We start from the raw sequence: 15,881 nt of genomic DNA on the forward strand, positions 1-15,881 counted from the left end.
AAAAAAAAAAAAAAAAAAAAAAGAAACTTGAAGCTTAAGATTCGCTGTCATCTTCAGAGGTGAGGTAGAGAGGTTGTTTCCTATAGACCTAAATCATCTACTTTCACCCTAATAATCGTTGTTCAAACTTTTGAGATTTGTACTCACAGAACTGAGGACAAACCTTAGAACTGAACATCTTTTTTATCGCTTTATTGAGACTTGAGAGCATTACTTTCAACCTAAAATCACGGTTCACCCTTTAGAGACTCGGTAGTTTCAGATTCATCATCATTAGTAGCATCAGATTCATCATGCTCACTAGCTTCAGATTTGTCGCCATCAGTAGCTTCAGATTGGTATTCATCAGAATTGCCTTGTTCCTGTTGTTCCTGGGAGCAGAGAAGAGAGATGACTAACTTTGGAAGTACAATCATTACTTGAAAGATAAGATAAAAGAGTACAATGATGCTTTGCATTTCTAATTGCAAATATTTCTGGGCAGGTGAAAGCAAGAGTGAAAATATAAATAATTCTCTGAATATTATACAGCTAGCAGGACAACACAAACCTTAGAATTGAAACTCTGTTGTATCCATTTATTCAGATCATCTACTTCCAGCTCATTATCATAGTTCAAAATTTCGAGATTCGGTGTACTCACAGATCCCTGTTGAACAAACGTATTCATTTCAGGGCATTTATGGATATTCACTTCTCTGAGAAATGAAAATTCAAGAGTGTGCTTTGTCAGAAAGAAATGCCCCAGCTTTGGCAGATCCGTAAGGTACAACTCTTCCAACAGTGGAAATAAGGGCTCATCAGACATATCTTCTCCTTGATGTTCCTCTTCTGTGATCACTTCATTCATTAATGGGCATTTTTCTATCTTTAGATTCCGGAGATTCAGAAGACCTCTGGCCACTGATGGAGACATCAAATTTCTCCATTTTCTACATCTACGTACTTCCAATATTTCAAGTTTGTTTAAGTAGCCAGTTAGAAGTTGGTGAGAGCATAGAGCAGTTGTGCCGTTAGCCCCATCGACAGATAGCTTTTCTAGGCTAGGAAAAGAAACCTGCAAATGTTGTGACACCTTGTAATTTATATTAAGGGATGGAAATTCAATATAGCTTCAAGTACAAATCCATAAATGAATCATATCTCATCTTATATCTAGGTAACAACAAGTGAAAAACTAATTACATAAATAAAGTAGCTTCAATGACGAACAGAACTAAATATTTGCTTGTTAAAACGGAAAGAGAGTCATAGACATGGGGTGTATATATATATTTATATAGTAGTTAGTTATTCAGCAGCACAAGACAAACCTTAGAGTGGAACATTATATCAACTACTTTCATCTCATCATCATTGTTCACAGTCACACTGTCGAGACTCGGTGTACTCACAAATCCTTGTTGGACAAACGTCTTCATTTCATGACAATTATTAATGTGCACTTTTCCAAGAAACGGAAATTCAAGAGCATGCTTCATCCGAAAGAAATGTCTTAGCTTTGGTAAATCATCAAGATATAACTGTTCCAACTGAGAAAATAAGGGCTGAATAGTCATGATTTCTTCTCCTTGTTGTTCCTCTTCTGTGATTACTTCTTCCATTGATTGGCAAGATTTTATCCTTAGCATTCGAAGATTCAGAAGACCTCTGGCCACTGATGTAGACATCAAGTTTCTCAATTGTTCACAGTTCCATACTTCCAATATTTCAAGTTTGCTGAAGTAGGCAGCTGGAAGTTGGTGAGAGCTTAAAGCAGTTATGTTGTTAGCCCCAAAAACAAATAGCCTTTCCAGGATAGGAAAATAAACCTGCAAACGTTGTAACGCCTTGTAATTTATATAAGGGATGGAAATTCAATATAGCTTCAAGTAAAAATCCATAAATGAACCATATCTCATCTTAAATCAAGGTAACAACAAGAAAAAACAAATTACTTAAAAGAAAGTAGCTTCAGTGACGAACAGAAGTAACTATTTGCAAGTTAAAGGAAAAGAGAGCAGTAGACAATGGGTCAATTAATCCATGGCACAATATATATACGCATATATATATGTATGCATGCATGCATGTATGTATGTATATAGTAATTTGTTATACAACGGCACAAGACAAACCTTAAAATGGAACATTGTATTAACAACTTTCACCTCATCATCATTGTTCATAGTCACACTGTCGAGACTCGGTGTACTTACAGACCCCTGTTGGAAAAATGCCTTCATTTCATGGTAGTTATTAATGTGGACTTCTCCGAGAAATGGAAATTCAAGTGCATGCTTTGTCCGAAAGAAATGCCCCAACTTTGGTAGATCATCAAGGTACAACTCTTCCAACAGGGAAAATAAGGGCTGAATAGTCATGATTTCTTCTCGATATTGTTCCTCTTCTGTGATCACTTCTTCCATTGATTTGCAGGATTTTATCTTTAGTATTCGAAGTTTTAAAAGACCTCTGGCCACTGATGGAGACATCACGTTTCTCAATTTTCCACAGTTCAATACTTCAAATATTTCAAGTTTTCTGAAGTAGGCAGCTGGAAGTTGGTGAGAGCATAGAGCAGTTATGCTGTTTGCCCCATCAACAGATAACCTTTTCAGGCTAGGAAAAGAAACCTGCAAATTTTGTAACGCCTTGTAATTTAATAAGGGATGTAATGCAATATAGCTTCAAGTACAAATCCAAAAATGAAACATATGTCATCTTATATCAAAGTAACGAAAAGTGCAAAACTAATTACTACTTAAGAAAAGTAGCTTCAATGACGAACAAAAATAACTATTTGCTAGTTAAACCGAAAGAGAGCAGTAGACATGGGGTGTATTAATGCATGCAACACACACACACACATATATATAAATTAATTATATAGTAGCGCAAGACAAACCTTATAATGAAACATTGTATCAACTACTTTCACCTCATCATGATTGATCACAGTCACAGTGTCGAGACTCGGTGTACTCACAGATCTCTGTTGCACAAATGTCTTCATTTCATGGCAGTTATTAATCAATATTTCTCCAAGAAATGGAAATGCAAGAGCATGCTTTGTCCGAAATAAATGCTCCAGCTTTGGTAGATCATCAAGGTACAACTCTTGCAACAAGGAAAAAAAAGGCTGATTAGTCATGATTTCTTCTCCTTCTTGTTCCTCTTTTGCAATCACTTCTTCCATTGATTGGCAGGATTTTATCCTTAGTATTCGAAGATTCAGAAGACGTCTGGCTACTGATAGAGACATCAAGTTTCTCAATTTGCCATAGTTCCATACTTCCAATGTTTCAAGTTTTCTGAAGTAGGCAGCTGGAAGTTGGTGAGAGCATAGAATAGAGATGCTGTGAGACCCTCTGGTACATAGTTTTTTCAGACTGGGACAAGAAACCTGCAAATGTTGTAAGGCCTTGTAATTTATATGTGGGATGTAAATTAAATATTGCTTCAAGTACAAATCCATAAGTGAACCATATCTCAAGGTAACGAGTGAAAAACTATTTATTAAAGAAAGTTGCTTCAAGTGACAGACAAGAATAACTATCTGAAGATTACTATTACTATTTGCTAGTTAAAACGGAAAGAGAGAAGTAGAGCAGGGGTGTATTAATGCATGACACACATATATGTAGAAAATAGTTATAAAATGGTACAATGCAAACCTTAGAATTGAACATCGCTCTATTGACATCGTCTACTTTCACCTCATCATCATTGTTCATACTTCTGAGGCTCGGTGTACTCACAAATCCCTGTTGGATAAACGTTTTCATTTCAGGGCAGTGGTCAATCTTCATTAGTTCGAGAAATGGAAATTCAAGAGCAGGCTTAGTTAGAAAGAAATGTCCCAGCTTTGGTAGACCCTCAAGGTACAACTCTTCCAACCGGAGAAATAAGGGCTCATTATTCATTTCTTCTCCTTGTTGTTCCTCTTCTGAGATCACTTCTTCCATCAATGGACAATTTGTTATGTGTAGTATTCGGAGATTCAGAACAACTCTGGCCACCGATGGAGACATCAATTTTCTCAATTGCCCACAATTTTGTATATCCAATATTTCCAGTTTGCTAAAGTAGGCAGTTGGAAGTTGGTGAGAGCATAGAACAGTTATGCTGTGAGCCCCCCAGACACAAAGATTTTCGAGATTGGGACAAGAAACCTGCAAATGTTGTAAATCCTTATAATTTGTATAAGGGGTGGAAATGCAATATAGCTTCAAGTGAAAATCCATAAGTGAACCATATCTCAAGGTAATAACAAGTGAAAAGCTATTAATGAAAGGAAGTTGCTTAAGTGACAAACAGAAATAACTATCAAAAGATTAATGTATGAAACAAATTTATATAGTTATTAGTTATACAACGCACAAGACAAACCTTAGAATTGAACATCGGATCAACTACTTTCAGTGCATCATCATGGTTCACGCTTTTGAGATTTGGTATACTCACAGATCTCTCTTGGACAAATGTCTTCATTTCAGGACAGTCACGAATCTTCACTAGTATGAGAAATGGAAATTCAAGAGCACGCTTAGTCAGAAAGAAATGCCCCAACTTTGGTAGATCCTCAAGGTACAACTCTTCCAATCTGGGAAATAACAAGGGCTCATTAGTCATGATTTCTTTCCCTTGGCGTTCGTCTTCTGTGATCACTTCTTCCATTACTGGACAATCTTCTATCTTTAGTTTTCGGATATTCAGAAGACCTCTGGCAACTAAAGGAGACATCAAGTTTGTCAATTTTCCACAACACCTCACTTCCAATATTTCAAGTTGTTGAAGTAGGCAGTTGGAAGTTGGTGAGAGCATAGAACACTTATGCTGTCAGCATAACAGAGTTCTAGCACTTCCAGTTTGGGACAAGAAACCTGTAAACATCCCATATTATGCGGTAGTTGTTTAATTGTTGGGAAGAATTTGTTTCCAAGTCTCTCTCTTCTGATAGTGTTAGAAACAATTAATAAAATTCTTATTTCTGATTTGTCTTTTTATACATATATATATCCATACACCCTACGGCTTTTTCGTTCTACTTTATCATCACATGAAAATCTAAAACACAAGAAAAGCAACAAACGAAATGAATATAATGCACTATTCAAAGCCCCTTTACAGTAACATGAATGTTACTTGGACAATGGCCCTGATATTGATAACATGAAGATCCTTAGTTGTAAATGTCCATCAAAAGTTGGTAGACTTTTAGATATGTTCAAATTAAAAGAAAGTTTGGTTATCGACAAGGTTAAACAACAAAGTATATGAAAGTGTAATACTTTTCCTTCCTTGCAATTTATTCTCTCTGTGTGCTTCTGCATGGTAGTGTACTTATTTTAAGATAAACATGCAACACACGTTCACATAGACTAGTAAATAGAAAAAATATATACTGGGGTATGTTGTTGTATATAATAACAGACTGTGTAAGTAATATCCTTAAGTAAAAAGGTAAAATTTTAATTCATAAAAACCCTCCAAATAAAAACTAAAATTATTTTTTAGTTGTACATGTAGAGAAGTAGAAACAAACCTTTTGATGAAAAAGAGGATTTGAGTCGGTGATGGAGTTGTTGGCTCTAGGCCAGAAATTTTGGAACTCCGGTAAATCCCCAAAGACCATTTTCCGTAACTGAGGGAACTCAATACCCTCAACAGTGTCACTGCAGAAGTGTGTGAACCATTCCAGAGACTCAAGCTTTATGGAATGTAAATTGGGCAACTTGATTACTTGGATATGTGTCCTCCGAGACATCTCATCTTCCTCATCATCAGCAGCAGCACCAGGAAAACCTACTGTTGACTTCCCTGCAGCCAAGGACACACAAAGAAGATACTGTAGACTACTACAACCGCTTACCAACAGACTTTCGAGTTTGGGGAACGAAATATTATTCTGACAGTGGATATTCAATAGATGTGCCAATGAATCACATTGACCTAGGCAGAGATCTTTCACGTTCTGAAATTCATCCAGCTGCAACTCGGTCAACACATTCTTGGAGCCATTTCCTCTTGAACATACACATTCGCTCTTCCTCAGCAGGGAGCGGATCCAATCACCCAATGGAGTGGTCTCAGTGACCTCTAGAGAGATATTCGTGTTGTAACTGCCCATGTTTGAAGTTGATATGCAATCTTCACCCACTGTAAGAGCGTATCGTGTCAACTTGGAGGAAAGGCCCAAGTTACTGTAAATCACATCTTTGGAACATTCATCTAATGTCAGTGCAGCCAACCTCGATAGGGATTCCAATTCCCTTAAGGTGGAGTAACTACAATATTCTACTCCCACCACATGTAGTTCCTGCAACCGAACTAGTCTTGAAAAGACCCCTGGTGAAATCCTTATAGGTTCTCCTCCCCATTTCCAAAACTCTAACATAATTAGACTAGTCAGTTCTCCTATCTCCACTGGAAGCTCCTCTAACTGAGAGTCTCTGATGCTTAGAATTTCTAAAGTGACAAGTTCCCCTAGGATGGATATGGAATCCAACTTTAAATTACTCAGATACAATGTCCTCACATTTGATAACCTCTGAATGGATGCTGGAAAGGACATAATGGAGTGCCGATCATATCCGCTCAGGCTTATGACACTGAGTTTATTCATTCCATCAAAAAAACCATCCTGAAATTTGAAACCCTCTTCAAAACAGAATTTTAACATTAGAAGCTCCAGTCTGGGGCAAGATATTGGTCTGGGACGCTCATCAAATTTATTTGCAACAATTGACATGTGACTGTATTTCCCGTAAGAGTTTTTTCTTGGGAACTCTTCTGAGTTCACATCGTGACTTACCATAAATATATGCTTGCCCTCAGATGCAATATGTATAGCCATGTCCCGGACCACATCATGCATTTTGAAATGATTTATATCTGAACCTTGGGATAACAAGAAACAATTTTTCAATGTTTCTAACAGATTACTCACCCTATTTCTTGCACGTTCTAAATTTTCGAGTTCTGAAAAGATGCCAAGCCCCATTCCATATCTAAGTAATTCTTCAGTCCAAATATTACTATCTTCCTCAAACAAGGAACAAAGCAAAAAGACATACCTGGCTTCATCACTCTCTAAGTGATTATAGCTCATCTTCAGAGGTTGATACACATCTACAAGCACTCCTCGGATATTTTTTGGTACTGATTTTTGTAATTCTACAAGGGCATCCTCCCATGAAGGCTTGGTTTTACCCTTTAGTGCTCCTGCAACAGTAACAATTGCAAGTGGAAGCCCCTTGCATTCTTTGGCAACTTCTTTTGCTACTTCAGAAAGAGAGGGATCATCAGCTGAATTACCAGCTTTCTGCTTAAAAAGGATCCATGCTTCCTTTTTAGATAAGATTTCAACATCTACTATCTTTTGAGCCTCCATATCGTCACAAACACCTCGGAGACGCGTCGTCAATGCCACTTTGCATTGATAGTTGTGGTCGCTGCCACTGGGAATTCCAACCCTCTTTAGATCAACCTTCTTCCAGACATTATCCAAAATTACAAGGACGCGACTGCCCTTCTGCATTAACCTTGCACGCAGCCGATCTTCACGCTGCAACAAATCGTCCCCTTCTAATATTAGATCGATTGCTCTGGCGATCTTACCCTGTATTTTTTTAATGTCTGGTTGTTGTTGACGAACAGTTACCATGACAACATCATTAAACAACCCTGCTTGTTTTGCCCTTGCTCTTACTTTCTCAGCCAGTGTTGTTTTACCAACACCACCCATACCACATATTCCAACAACAGTAATCCCCTCATCTCTCAAAGCTTCCATGACCTCTTCCTCCTTCTGTTTTCTGGAGTCAAACTCCTCATTACTGTTACTAGGCATAGCTTCAATTTCACCAGCTGGTACAGGATTGCTGAAAACAGCATACTTGTCACCTTCATTTTGAAGTTTAATCACATCCAGTTCAATTTTCTTAGCTTTCCTGCTCAGGGAGTAACGTGACTTCAAGTTTGGACACCAACCATTGAAGCAACCTCTTTCAACCTCAACTCTATGTCGTAGTAAAACCACCACATCAGCAGTAGAGGTATCTACACTACTTAACCAATCCTCAACATTGGGTGAAATGACTTGTAAGTTTCTCCGGTCAGCCTCCGCTCTTTGATGCACCCCAATTCTGGTGTTCTCCAGCTTTTTAGATTCTTCTTCCAGAGATGTGATGTTTCTCTTGTAATAATAGAAATATCCAATTCCTCGCACGACTGGCGGGATCAAGCAAGCTGTGACTTTGTCCACAAATATAGATAAGATTTCCATAGCTATCTCCTTATTAATTCTTCACTGGCTAGTGTAACAAAGAAAAACAGACTCCTGTGTCTGAACTCTAATAATTTTTTTTTTTTCCTTTATCTGTTTTGATAATTTTTACTAGAGTTTGTAGTTACAAGGAAGCAAAGGTAGGCAAAGAAAATGAAAAATCAGGGGAATGGTTGAAAAAGAAAGAAGCCTGGGGATAAAGTGATGAGGCCGAGATGAAAATGAAAGCTAAGGGTAATGGAACAAAGTGATGAAAAATGGTTGGAGTAAGAATCGAGAGTGAATACAACAGAGGATTATAGAGTATTGATTAAGAAGAAAAGGGAACGGTTGGATCAGATGAAAATGACAGCTGAGGGATGACTTCATTTATAGACACTCTTGGGTGATCTCACAATAATGTTAATTAAATATTGTATTTAAAAGTTGTATTTCACATAAAACTAAGAGCAGCTTCCTGCACTTGTGTCTTGGAGTGGTTCCATAGTTGTTAACTTTAATAATTTTACTTTTGAGTTTTCACAATAATACTTCCAAGTTGTTCGTATTATAACCAACAAGAATGAGAAGAATGACAACAACTGGTTTAGTCCTGGAAATAGCTAGAACAATCCTCCTATTTGATAAATAAATGCATAAAAATATTATCCACCAATCCACTACCAATTTTCTGGAGTCAAACTCCACAGACATGTAAAGAGTAAATTCATGTGCATCTTGCAATATGCATTGTGGCCTTTAATTTCTTGTGAAACAACTTGTTCGAACACAACCAACTTGTTTACTTGAATAGGTGTTCCGCAATACAATAAAGTAAGTGGTGAAGTCTACAATTTGACCAAAAAGAATACTCCCACCGCTTCAATTTATTTGTTTGGTTTTGACTTTACACGAAATGGTGTAAATTTAAGAGGACTTTTTGAACTAGATAATTTGACCAAAAATAATGTTAAAAGACAAGCCATGTTATACATAAGACATGGTAAACGCTTGTGTTAATTAAATGTTACTTCACACAAAACTAGGAGCAGCCTTCATAGTTGTTGACTTTAATAGTTTACTTTCAAATTTTCACATATAAAACCCCCACTTGTTACCAATTTAACATTTTGGAAAGAAAAAAATGTATCAATAATTTCATTTTGTTCCTATTATAACCAACAAGAATGATGTTGTTACAACAACTGGTTTAGTACATAAAGCATAAAGAAGTCCCGAAATAGCTCATATATTAGGATTTTAGTGCACTGAATCAAACATGCAACAAGAAATAATCTTTGTATTACTAATCCTTATATAACTTATTCTTACATAACTAATTGCCGCATTATGATTCATGTATAACTTAGTCTTTGAACCAAAATGTCCACTTTCTGTTAAAACTTAAAAGGTGGGAATTGATGTGCTTGTGATAATATCTTAATGCCAGTCATGGTAAAGCCAACTTGTTTTCTTGAATACGTGTCAAATAATAAAATAAAGCAAGTGGTGAACTCCATAATATGACCAAAGATAATTTTAGATAAGCCACGTTATATATACCTACATAAGATATTCTTGATCGTTATTAAAAAGAGAAGAAATTTAAATTATCATTCTGTCATCTCTGTGGTTTTCTCCCTTAATATATGAGTGACAGTGGCCTTAGAAAAAGCATTACATGGATGATACCAACGATAAAAAAGTTGACTTCATGTATCAAAATCATACAGAAAAAAAAAAAAAAGAGTTGGTCCAATTTTTTGGAGACACATGTGATCATATGCCAATGTTGCTTAATTCCAGTATCACATGGACAACTTGTGTCAACAGAAAGATTTACTACTCGAAAAGAACCGTAAAACCAATTATTTTTCATATGCAGATAGGAGATATGCATACATCAGGAACCGCGGTTAGAAGTGCTCAAGTTTGGAGTAACCAATATAGGCCTCTAGAGACCAAAGTAAATACATTTTATATATGAAAACAAAGATTTGGTGATATAACATGCCTTTGTTCATTAATCAAGAAACATACCCGAGTCCCAACTCCATTAGGTTCCCTTAAGCTTTGATGATCCTACATGCCTTTATTCTTTAACAAATATTTTTAGAATATATTTTTCTACTTTCATAACAAACACAAGAATTTAAATAAGAAACAACTTATTTTCCTAAAAAATATTTTCCTCCTCCATACCCAACACACCCTAAAAAAATATTTTTCAGGATCAAAAATTATTTTCTAAAAAGTAATTTCTACTCTTTAGCTAAACATTAAAATTTATTTTCTGAAAAATATTTTTCATTCACAAACCAAATATAAAAAATAAGTAAGAAACCAACTTATTTTTCATGAAATTTTTTAGGAAAATATTTTTTACTCACCAACCAAACATAAGAAAAAAACTAAAAACCATCTTGTTTTCCATTAAAACATTTTCTAGGAAAATATCAAATCAAATACGTCCTTAAGTGATAATTCACGCTTAGTTTGAAAGTGCTTCCACTTCAATCTAACTATTACTATTACTCTTAGCTAGTTAAATGAGAAAGAGAGCAGTAGACCAGGGGTCTATTAATGCATGGGATGCACAAATATATATAGCATTTAGTTATAAAGCGGCACAAGACAAACCTTAGAATTGAACATCTCTTTGTTGAGGTCAACAACTTTCAACTCATCATCATTGTTCACGCTTTCGAAACTCAGCGTACTCACAGTTCCCTGTTGGATAAATGTCTTCATTTTAGGGCATTCATGAATATGCACTTCTCTGAGGAATGGAAGTTTAAGAGATTGCTTAGTCTGAGTGAAATGCCCCAGCTTTGGCAGATCGTACAGTTTCAACTTATCCAACACGGGAAATAAGGGGTCATTACACATGATTTCATCTCCTTGTTGTTCTTCTTCTACGATCACTTCTTCCATTGATCGGCATTTTTCTATCCGTAGTGTTCGGAGATTCAGAAGGCCTCTGGCCACTGATGGAGACATCAAGTTTCTCAGTTTTTCACACCACCCTACTTTCAAGGTTACAAGTTTGCTGAAGTAGACAGTTGGAAGTTGGTGAGAAAACAGAGCAGTTATGCTGTTTGCCTCATCGAGTTTTAGCACTTCCAGGTTGGGACAAGAAACCTGCAAATGTAGCATTTTATATAAGGGATGAAATTTCAGCAGTGCTTCAAGTACAAAACGGAATATGAACCATATCTCATCTTACATCTTGGTAACAACAGGTGAAAATCTAATTACTTAAAGAAATGCCCCAGCTTCAAGTGACAAGCATAAACAACTATCTGAAGATTACTAGTATTATTATTCGCAGGTTAAAACGGGAAAAAGAGAAGTAGACCAGGGCTGTATTAATGAATGACACAGATATATAGTTAGACCGCGGCACAAGACAAACGTTAGAATTGAACATCGTATCAACTACTTTCAGGTCATCATCATTGTTCACACTTTCAAGACTCACTTTCAAGACTCGGTGTGCTGACAGTTCCCTGTTGGATAAATGCCTTCATTTTAGTGCATATACTAATATCCACTTCTTTAAGAAATGGAAATTCAAGAGCTTGCTTAGTCAGAATGAAATGCCCAGCTTTGGCAGATCGCGAAGTTGCAGCTTATCCAACACGGGAAATAAGAGGTCATTACACATGATTTCATCTCCTTCTTGTTCTTCTTCTGCGATCACTTCCATTGATTGGCAGTCTTGTATCCATAGTATTCGGAGATTCAGAAGACCTCTGGCCACTGACGGAGACATCAAGTTTCTCAATTTTCCACAATTATTTACTTCCAATGTCTCAAGTTTGCTGAAATAGGCAGTTGGAAGTTGTTGAGAGCATAGAGAACTTATGCTGTAAGCCTCATAGAGTTTTAGCACTTTTAGGTTGGGACAAGAAACCTGCAAACATTGACAAGGTGTCAACTCCATTTCTGATGTCTTGTAAATAATTACTAATAAAATTCTTATTTCTGGAATGTGTCTTATAATTACTAATACAATATATAAATTAGTTGATTTGGTTTGATTTTAATAAAAAGTGAACCAAAACGTTCCATGTACATAGAGTTTCTAACGTGCATTTAAAATAGAGGCATATTTTTAATTTTATTTTTAAAAGACAATAATTTTTTTAACCCAACCCTCACTCCCCTACTCCAACCCCTAACCCCTACTAGCCCCCCCCCCCCCCCCCCCCCAAAAAAAATAAATCTTACATTTGTTTTTTAAAAAGAAATTCAAAGTTTTTTTCTTATCCCACCTCTACCACCTATTCTGACACACACACCTACAAACCCCCTTGTCCGATACATAGCTCTTCCAGGTTGGGACAAGAAATCTTCAAACATTGACAAGGTATTAACTCCATATCCGACGTCTTTCAAATAATTACTAATAAAATTCTTATTTTTGGTGTGTCTTTTAATGTTATTTTATTATAGTAAGTTAAATCATTGTTAGACTAAATCATTAGATATCAATAAAATGTAACTATACGAATATACAATATATAAATTAGTTGTAAAAAATGGAATAGTTGATTTGGTTTGATTTTGATAACAAGTGAACCAAAACGTCACGCGTACACAGAGTCTCTAACCGTGCATTTAAAATAGAGGCATATTTTGTAAGAAATTCCTAATGGCTACTCTATTATACTTCAAAAGAATTTCAAATTATAAGTTAGAAATATTTTATTAATATCAATTAAAAAAAAGGCAAGATTTATTAACCAAAAAATAAAAAAATAAAAAAAATATTCATACCCCACCCCTACAACCCCCCCCCCAAAAACTAATATTTTTAATTATATATTTTTTTTAAAAAATAATTATTTTCATCCCACCCTCACTCGCCTACCCCGACCCCCATCCCTACTAGTCTCCCCCAATTTTTTTTCTTAAATTTGTTTTTTTTTTTAAAATTCAAATCATTTTTCTTACCCTGCCTCTACCGCCTATTCTGACACACACACACACCTACTAACCCCTGTCCGAAAAAAAGTTTTAACTTTTAAATTTATTTTTAAAAAAATTCAAAACTTTTTTTCTTATCCACTCTACTTATCTGATTTGTTCTCCTGTTTTATGTTAAAAAATACAAATAGTTTTAGAAAATATTTTCCTACTTTCATAACGAACACAAGAATATAAATAAGAAACAACTTATTTTCCTAAAAAATATTTTCCTCCTCCACATCGAACACACCCTAAAGAAAATATTTTTCAAGATCAAAAATTATTTTCTAAAAAAGTACTTTCTACTCTTTAGCTAAACATTAAAATTTATTTTCTAAAAAATATTTTTCATTCACAAACCAAATATAAAAAAATAAGTAAGAAACCAACTTATTTTTCATGAAATTTTTTAGGAAATATTTTTTACTCACCAACCAAACATAAGAAAAAATCAAAAAACCAACTTATTTTTCATTAAAACATTTTCTTGGAAAATATTTTCCATCATACCAAATACACCCTAAGTGATAAGTTGAGAAGCCAAAAATGCTATATATTAATACAGATAAAAAGTCTATGGAAAAAAGTTATTGAATTCACGTGAACCCTTGGATTATAATATTGTAGATTCACTTATGTTTGTTACCTCCATCAACATAGGTATTAGGTGACCAAAACAAAAAAAAAACTATATGAAGATTACTATTACTATTAGATTAAAGAGGTGAAAACACCCCCAAAACTTGACGCGAATTACTACTCTCATCCCCGAAATATGCCTAGTACTTAAAATACCCCTATGCTTGACTAAATGAACTTAAAAATGCCCCCTATTTCTTACCTGAGTGGCATGGTTTTAGTCTAGAAATCTTCTATAAACTCCAAATCTTTGGCTTGCTTTGTAATTGTCTGTAGTTTATTTAGTGTGGGTGTGCTTAATTATTGAATTTGGATTAGGAAATTCGTTGAGTTTTCAAATTCTTTGTCATCAAGACTATTAAACAAGCAATCAAACATGATGATCTGCTTATGCGGCATTTTTCATAAGCACCTCGCGTGCAAAAAAGAGGTTGAGACCACTTGCTAAGTCAGCTGGCTGATCATGGGCGTTTTTAAATTGATTTAGTCAAGTCTATGGATGTTTTAAATACTAGGCATAGTTCAAGACAAAAATAATAATTCAAGCTAAGTTTGGAAGTGTTTCCACCTCTTCACTCTAACTATTACTATTTGCTAGTTAAATCAGAAAGAGAGCAGTTGACCAGGGGTCTGTTAATGCATGACGCAAATATATATAGCATTTAGTTATAAAGCGGCGCAAGACAAACCTTAGAATTGAACATCGCTTTATTGAGATCAACAACTTTCAGCTCATCATCACTGTTCACACTTTCGAGACTCGGTGTGCTGACAGATCCTTGTTGGATAAATGCCTTCATTTTAAGGCATACACGAATATCCACTTCTTTAAGAAATGGAAATTTAAGAGCATGCTTAGTCAGAATGAAATGCCCCAACTTTAGCAAATTGTGAAGTTTCAGCTTTTCCAATCGGGGAAATAAGGGTTCATGACACATGATTTCATCTCCTTGTTGTTCCTCTTCTGTGATCACTTCTTCAATTGATTGGCAGTATCCTATATATAGCATTCGGAGATTCAGAAGACCTCTGGCCACTGATGGAGACATCAAGTTTCTCAGTTTTCCACAATTTTCTACTTCCAAGGCTTCAAGTTTGCTGAAGGAGGCAGTTGGAAGTTCGTGAGAGCACAGAGCAGTTATGCTATTGGCCTCATAGAGTTTTACCACTTCCAGGTTGGGACAAGAAACCTGCAAATGTATCATGGGATGAAATTTCAGTAGTGCTTCAAGTACAAAATGGAATATGAACCATATCTCATCTTACATCTTGGTAACAACAGGTGAAAATCTAATTACTTAAAGAAATGCCCCAGCTTCAAGTGACAAGTATATACAACTATCTGAAGATTACTATTATTATTCGCAGGTTAAAACGGGAAAAAGAGAAGTAGACCAGGGGTGTATTAATGAATGACACAGGTATATAGTTAAACCGCAGCACAAGACAAACCTTAGAATTGAACATCGTATCAACTACTTTCAGGTCATCATCATTGTTCACACTTTCAAGACTCGGTGTGCTGACAGTTCCTTGTTGGATAAATGCCTTCATTTTAGTGCATATACTAATATCCACTTCTCTAAGAAATGGGAATTCAAGAGTTTGCTTAGTCAGAATGAAATGCCCCAGCTTTGGCAGATCGCGAAGTTGCAGCTTATCCAACACGGGAAATAAGAGGTCATTACACATGATTTCATCTCCTTGTTCTTCTTCTTCTACGATCACTTCTTCCATTGATTGGCATGCTTTTATCCATAGTGTTCAGAGATTCAGAAGACCTCTAGCCACTGATGGAGACATCAAGTTTCTCAATTTTCCACAATACCTTACTTGCAATGTCTCAAGTTTGCTGAAGTAGGCAGTTGGAAGTTGGTGAGAGCATAGAGCAGTTATGCTGTTAGCCTCATTGAGTTCTAGCACTTCCAGGTTGGGACAAGAAACCTGCAAACGTTGACAAGGTATCAACTCCATTTCTGACGTCTTGCAAATAATTACAAATAAAATTCTCATTTCTGGA

At 35.7% G+C, this 15,881-nt stretch overlaps 2 protein-coding genes across 5 annotated transcripts in view; both read right to left on the minus strand.

Annotated features, from left to right (window-relative positions):
- Positions 1-6: 6 nt before the first annotated feature.
- LOC107843957 overlaps positions 7-15,881 on the minus strand; it is a 33,623-nt gene continuing 17,748 nt past the window's right edge. The window contains 12 exon segments of the mRNA XM_047397495.1: positions 7-371; positions 551-1,057; positions 1,314-1,811; positions 2,118-2,615; positions 2,888-3,385; positions 3,657-4,154; positions 10,889-11,389; positions 11,664-11,726; positions 11,728-11,852; positions 11,855-12,164; positions 14,551-15,051; positions 15,314-15,805. Coding sequence (XP_047253451.1) covers positions 228-371; positions 551-1,057; positions 1,314-1,811; positions 2,118-2,615; positions 2,888-3,385; positions 3,657-4,154; positions 10,889-11,389; positions 11,664-11,726; positions 11,728-11,852; positions 11,855-12,164; positions 14,551-15,051; positions 15,314-15,805 — 4,635 coding nt within the window. The 3' untranslated portion in view covers positions 7-227.
- LOC107843956 (disease resistance protein UNI) lies at positions 4,372-10,478 on the minus strand. 4 transcript variants are annotated; one of them, XM_047397493.1, is made up of 2 exons: positions 5,528-10,478; positions 4,372-4,585 (listed from the first exon to the last, which is right to left on the minus strand). In XM_047397493.1, the coding sequence occupies exons 1-2, from the start codon at positions 8,267-8,269 to the stop codon at positions 4,565-4,567; spliced, it is 2,763 nt and encodes a 920-aa protein (XP_047253449.1). In that variant the 5' UTR covers positions 8,270-10,478; the 3' UTR covers positions 4,372-4,564. The 4 variants fall into 4 exon arrangements, with proteins under 4 accessions (XP_047253449.1, XP_016543887.1, XP_016543888.1 ...); XM_016688401.2 differs by having other exon boundaries at positions 4,483-4,865; positions 5,528-10,477; XM_016688402.2 differs by having other exon boundaries at positions 4,558-4,712.

Source organism: Capsicum annuum, chromosome 10, assembly GCF_002878395.1.
Source record: "Capsicum annuum cultivar UCD-10X-F1 chromosome 10, UCD10Xv1.1, whole genome shotgun sequence".
Taxonomy (NCBI): Eukaryota; Viridiplantae; Streptophyta; class Magnoliopsida; order Solanales; family Solanaceae; genus Capsicum; species Capsicum annuum.

Bases quoted from the DNA above. Each gene is read 5' to 3' on its own strand.
- LOC107843956 (XM_016688401.2), bottom strand. From the start codon at position 8,269: ATGGAAATCTTATCTATATTTGTGGACAAAGTCACAGCTTGCTTGATC. The intron at 4,866-5,527 runs GTTTGTTTCTAC...GGATGTTTACAG, and splicing joins ATCCTCTTTTTCATCAAAAG to GTTTCTTGTCCCAAACTGGA.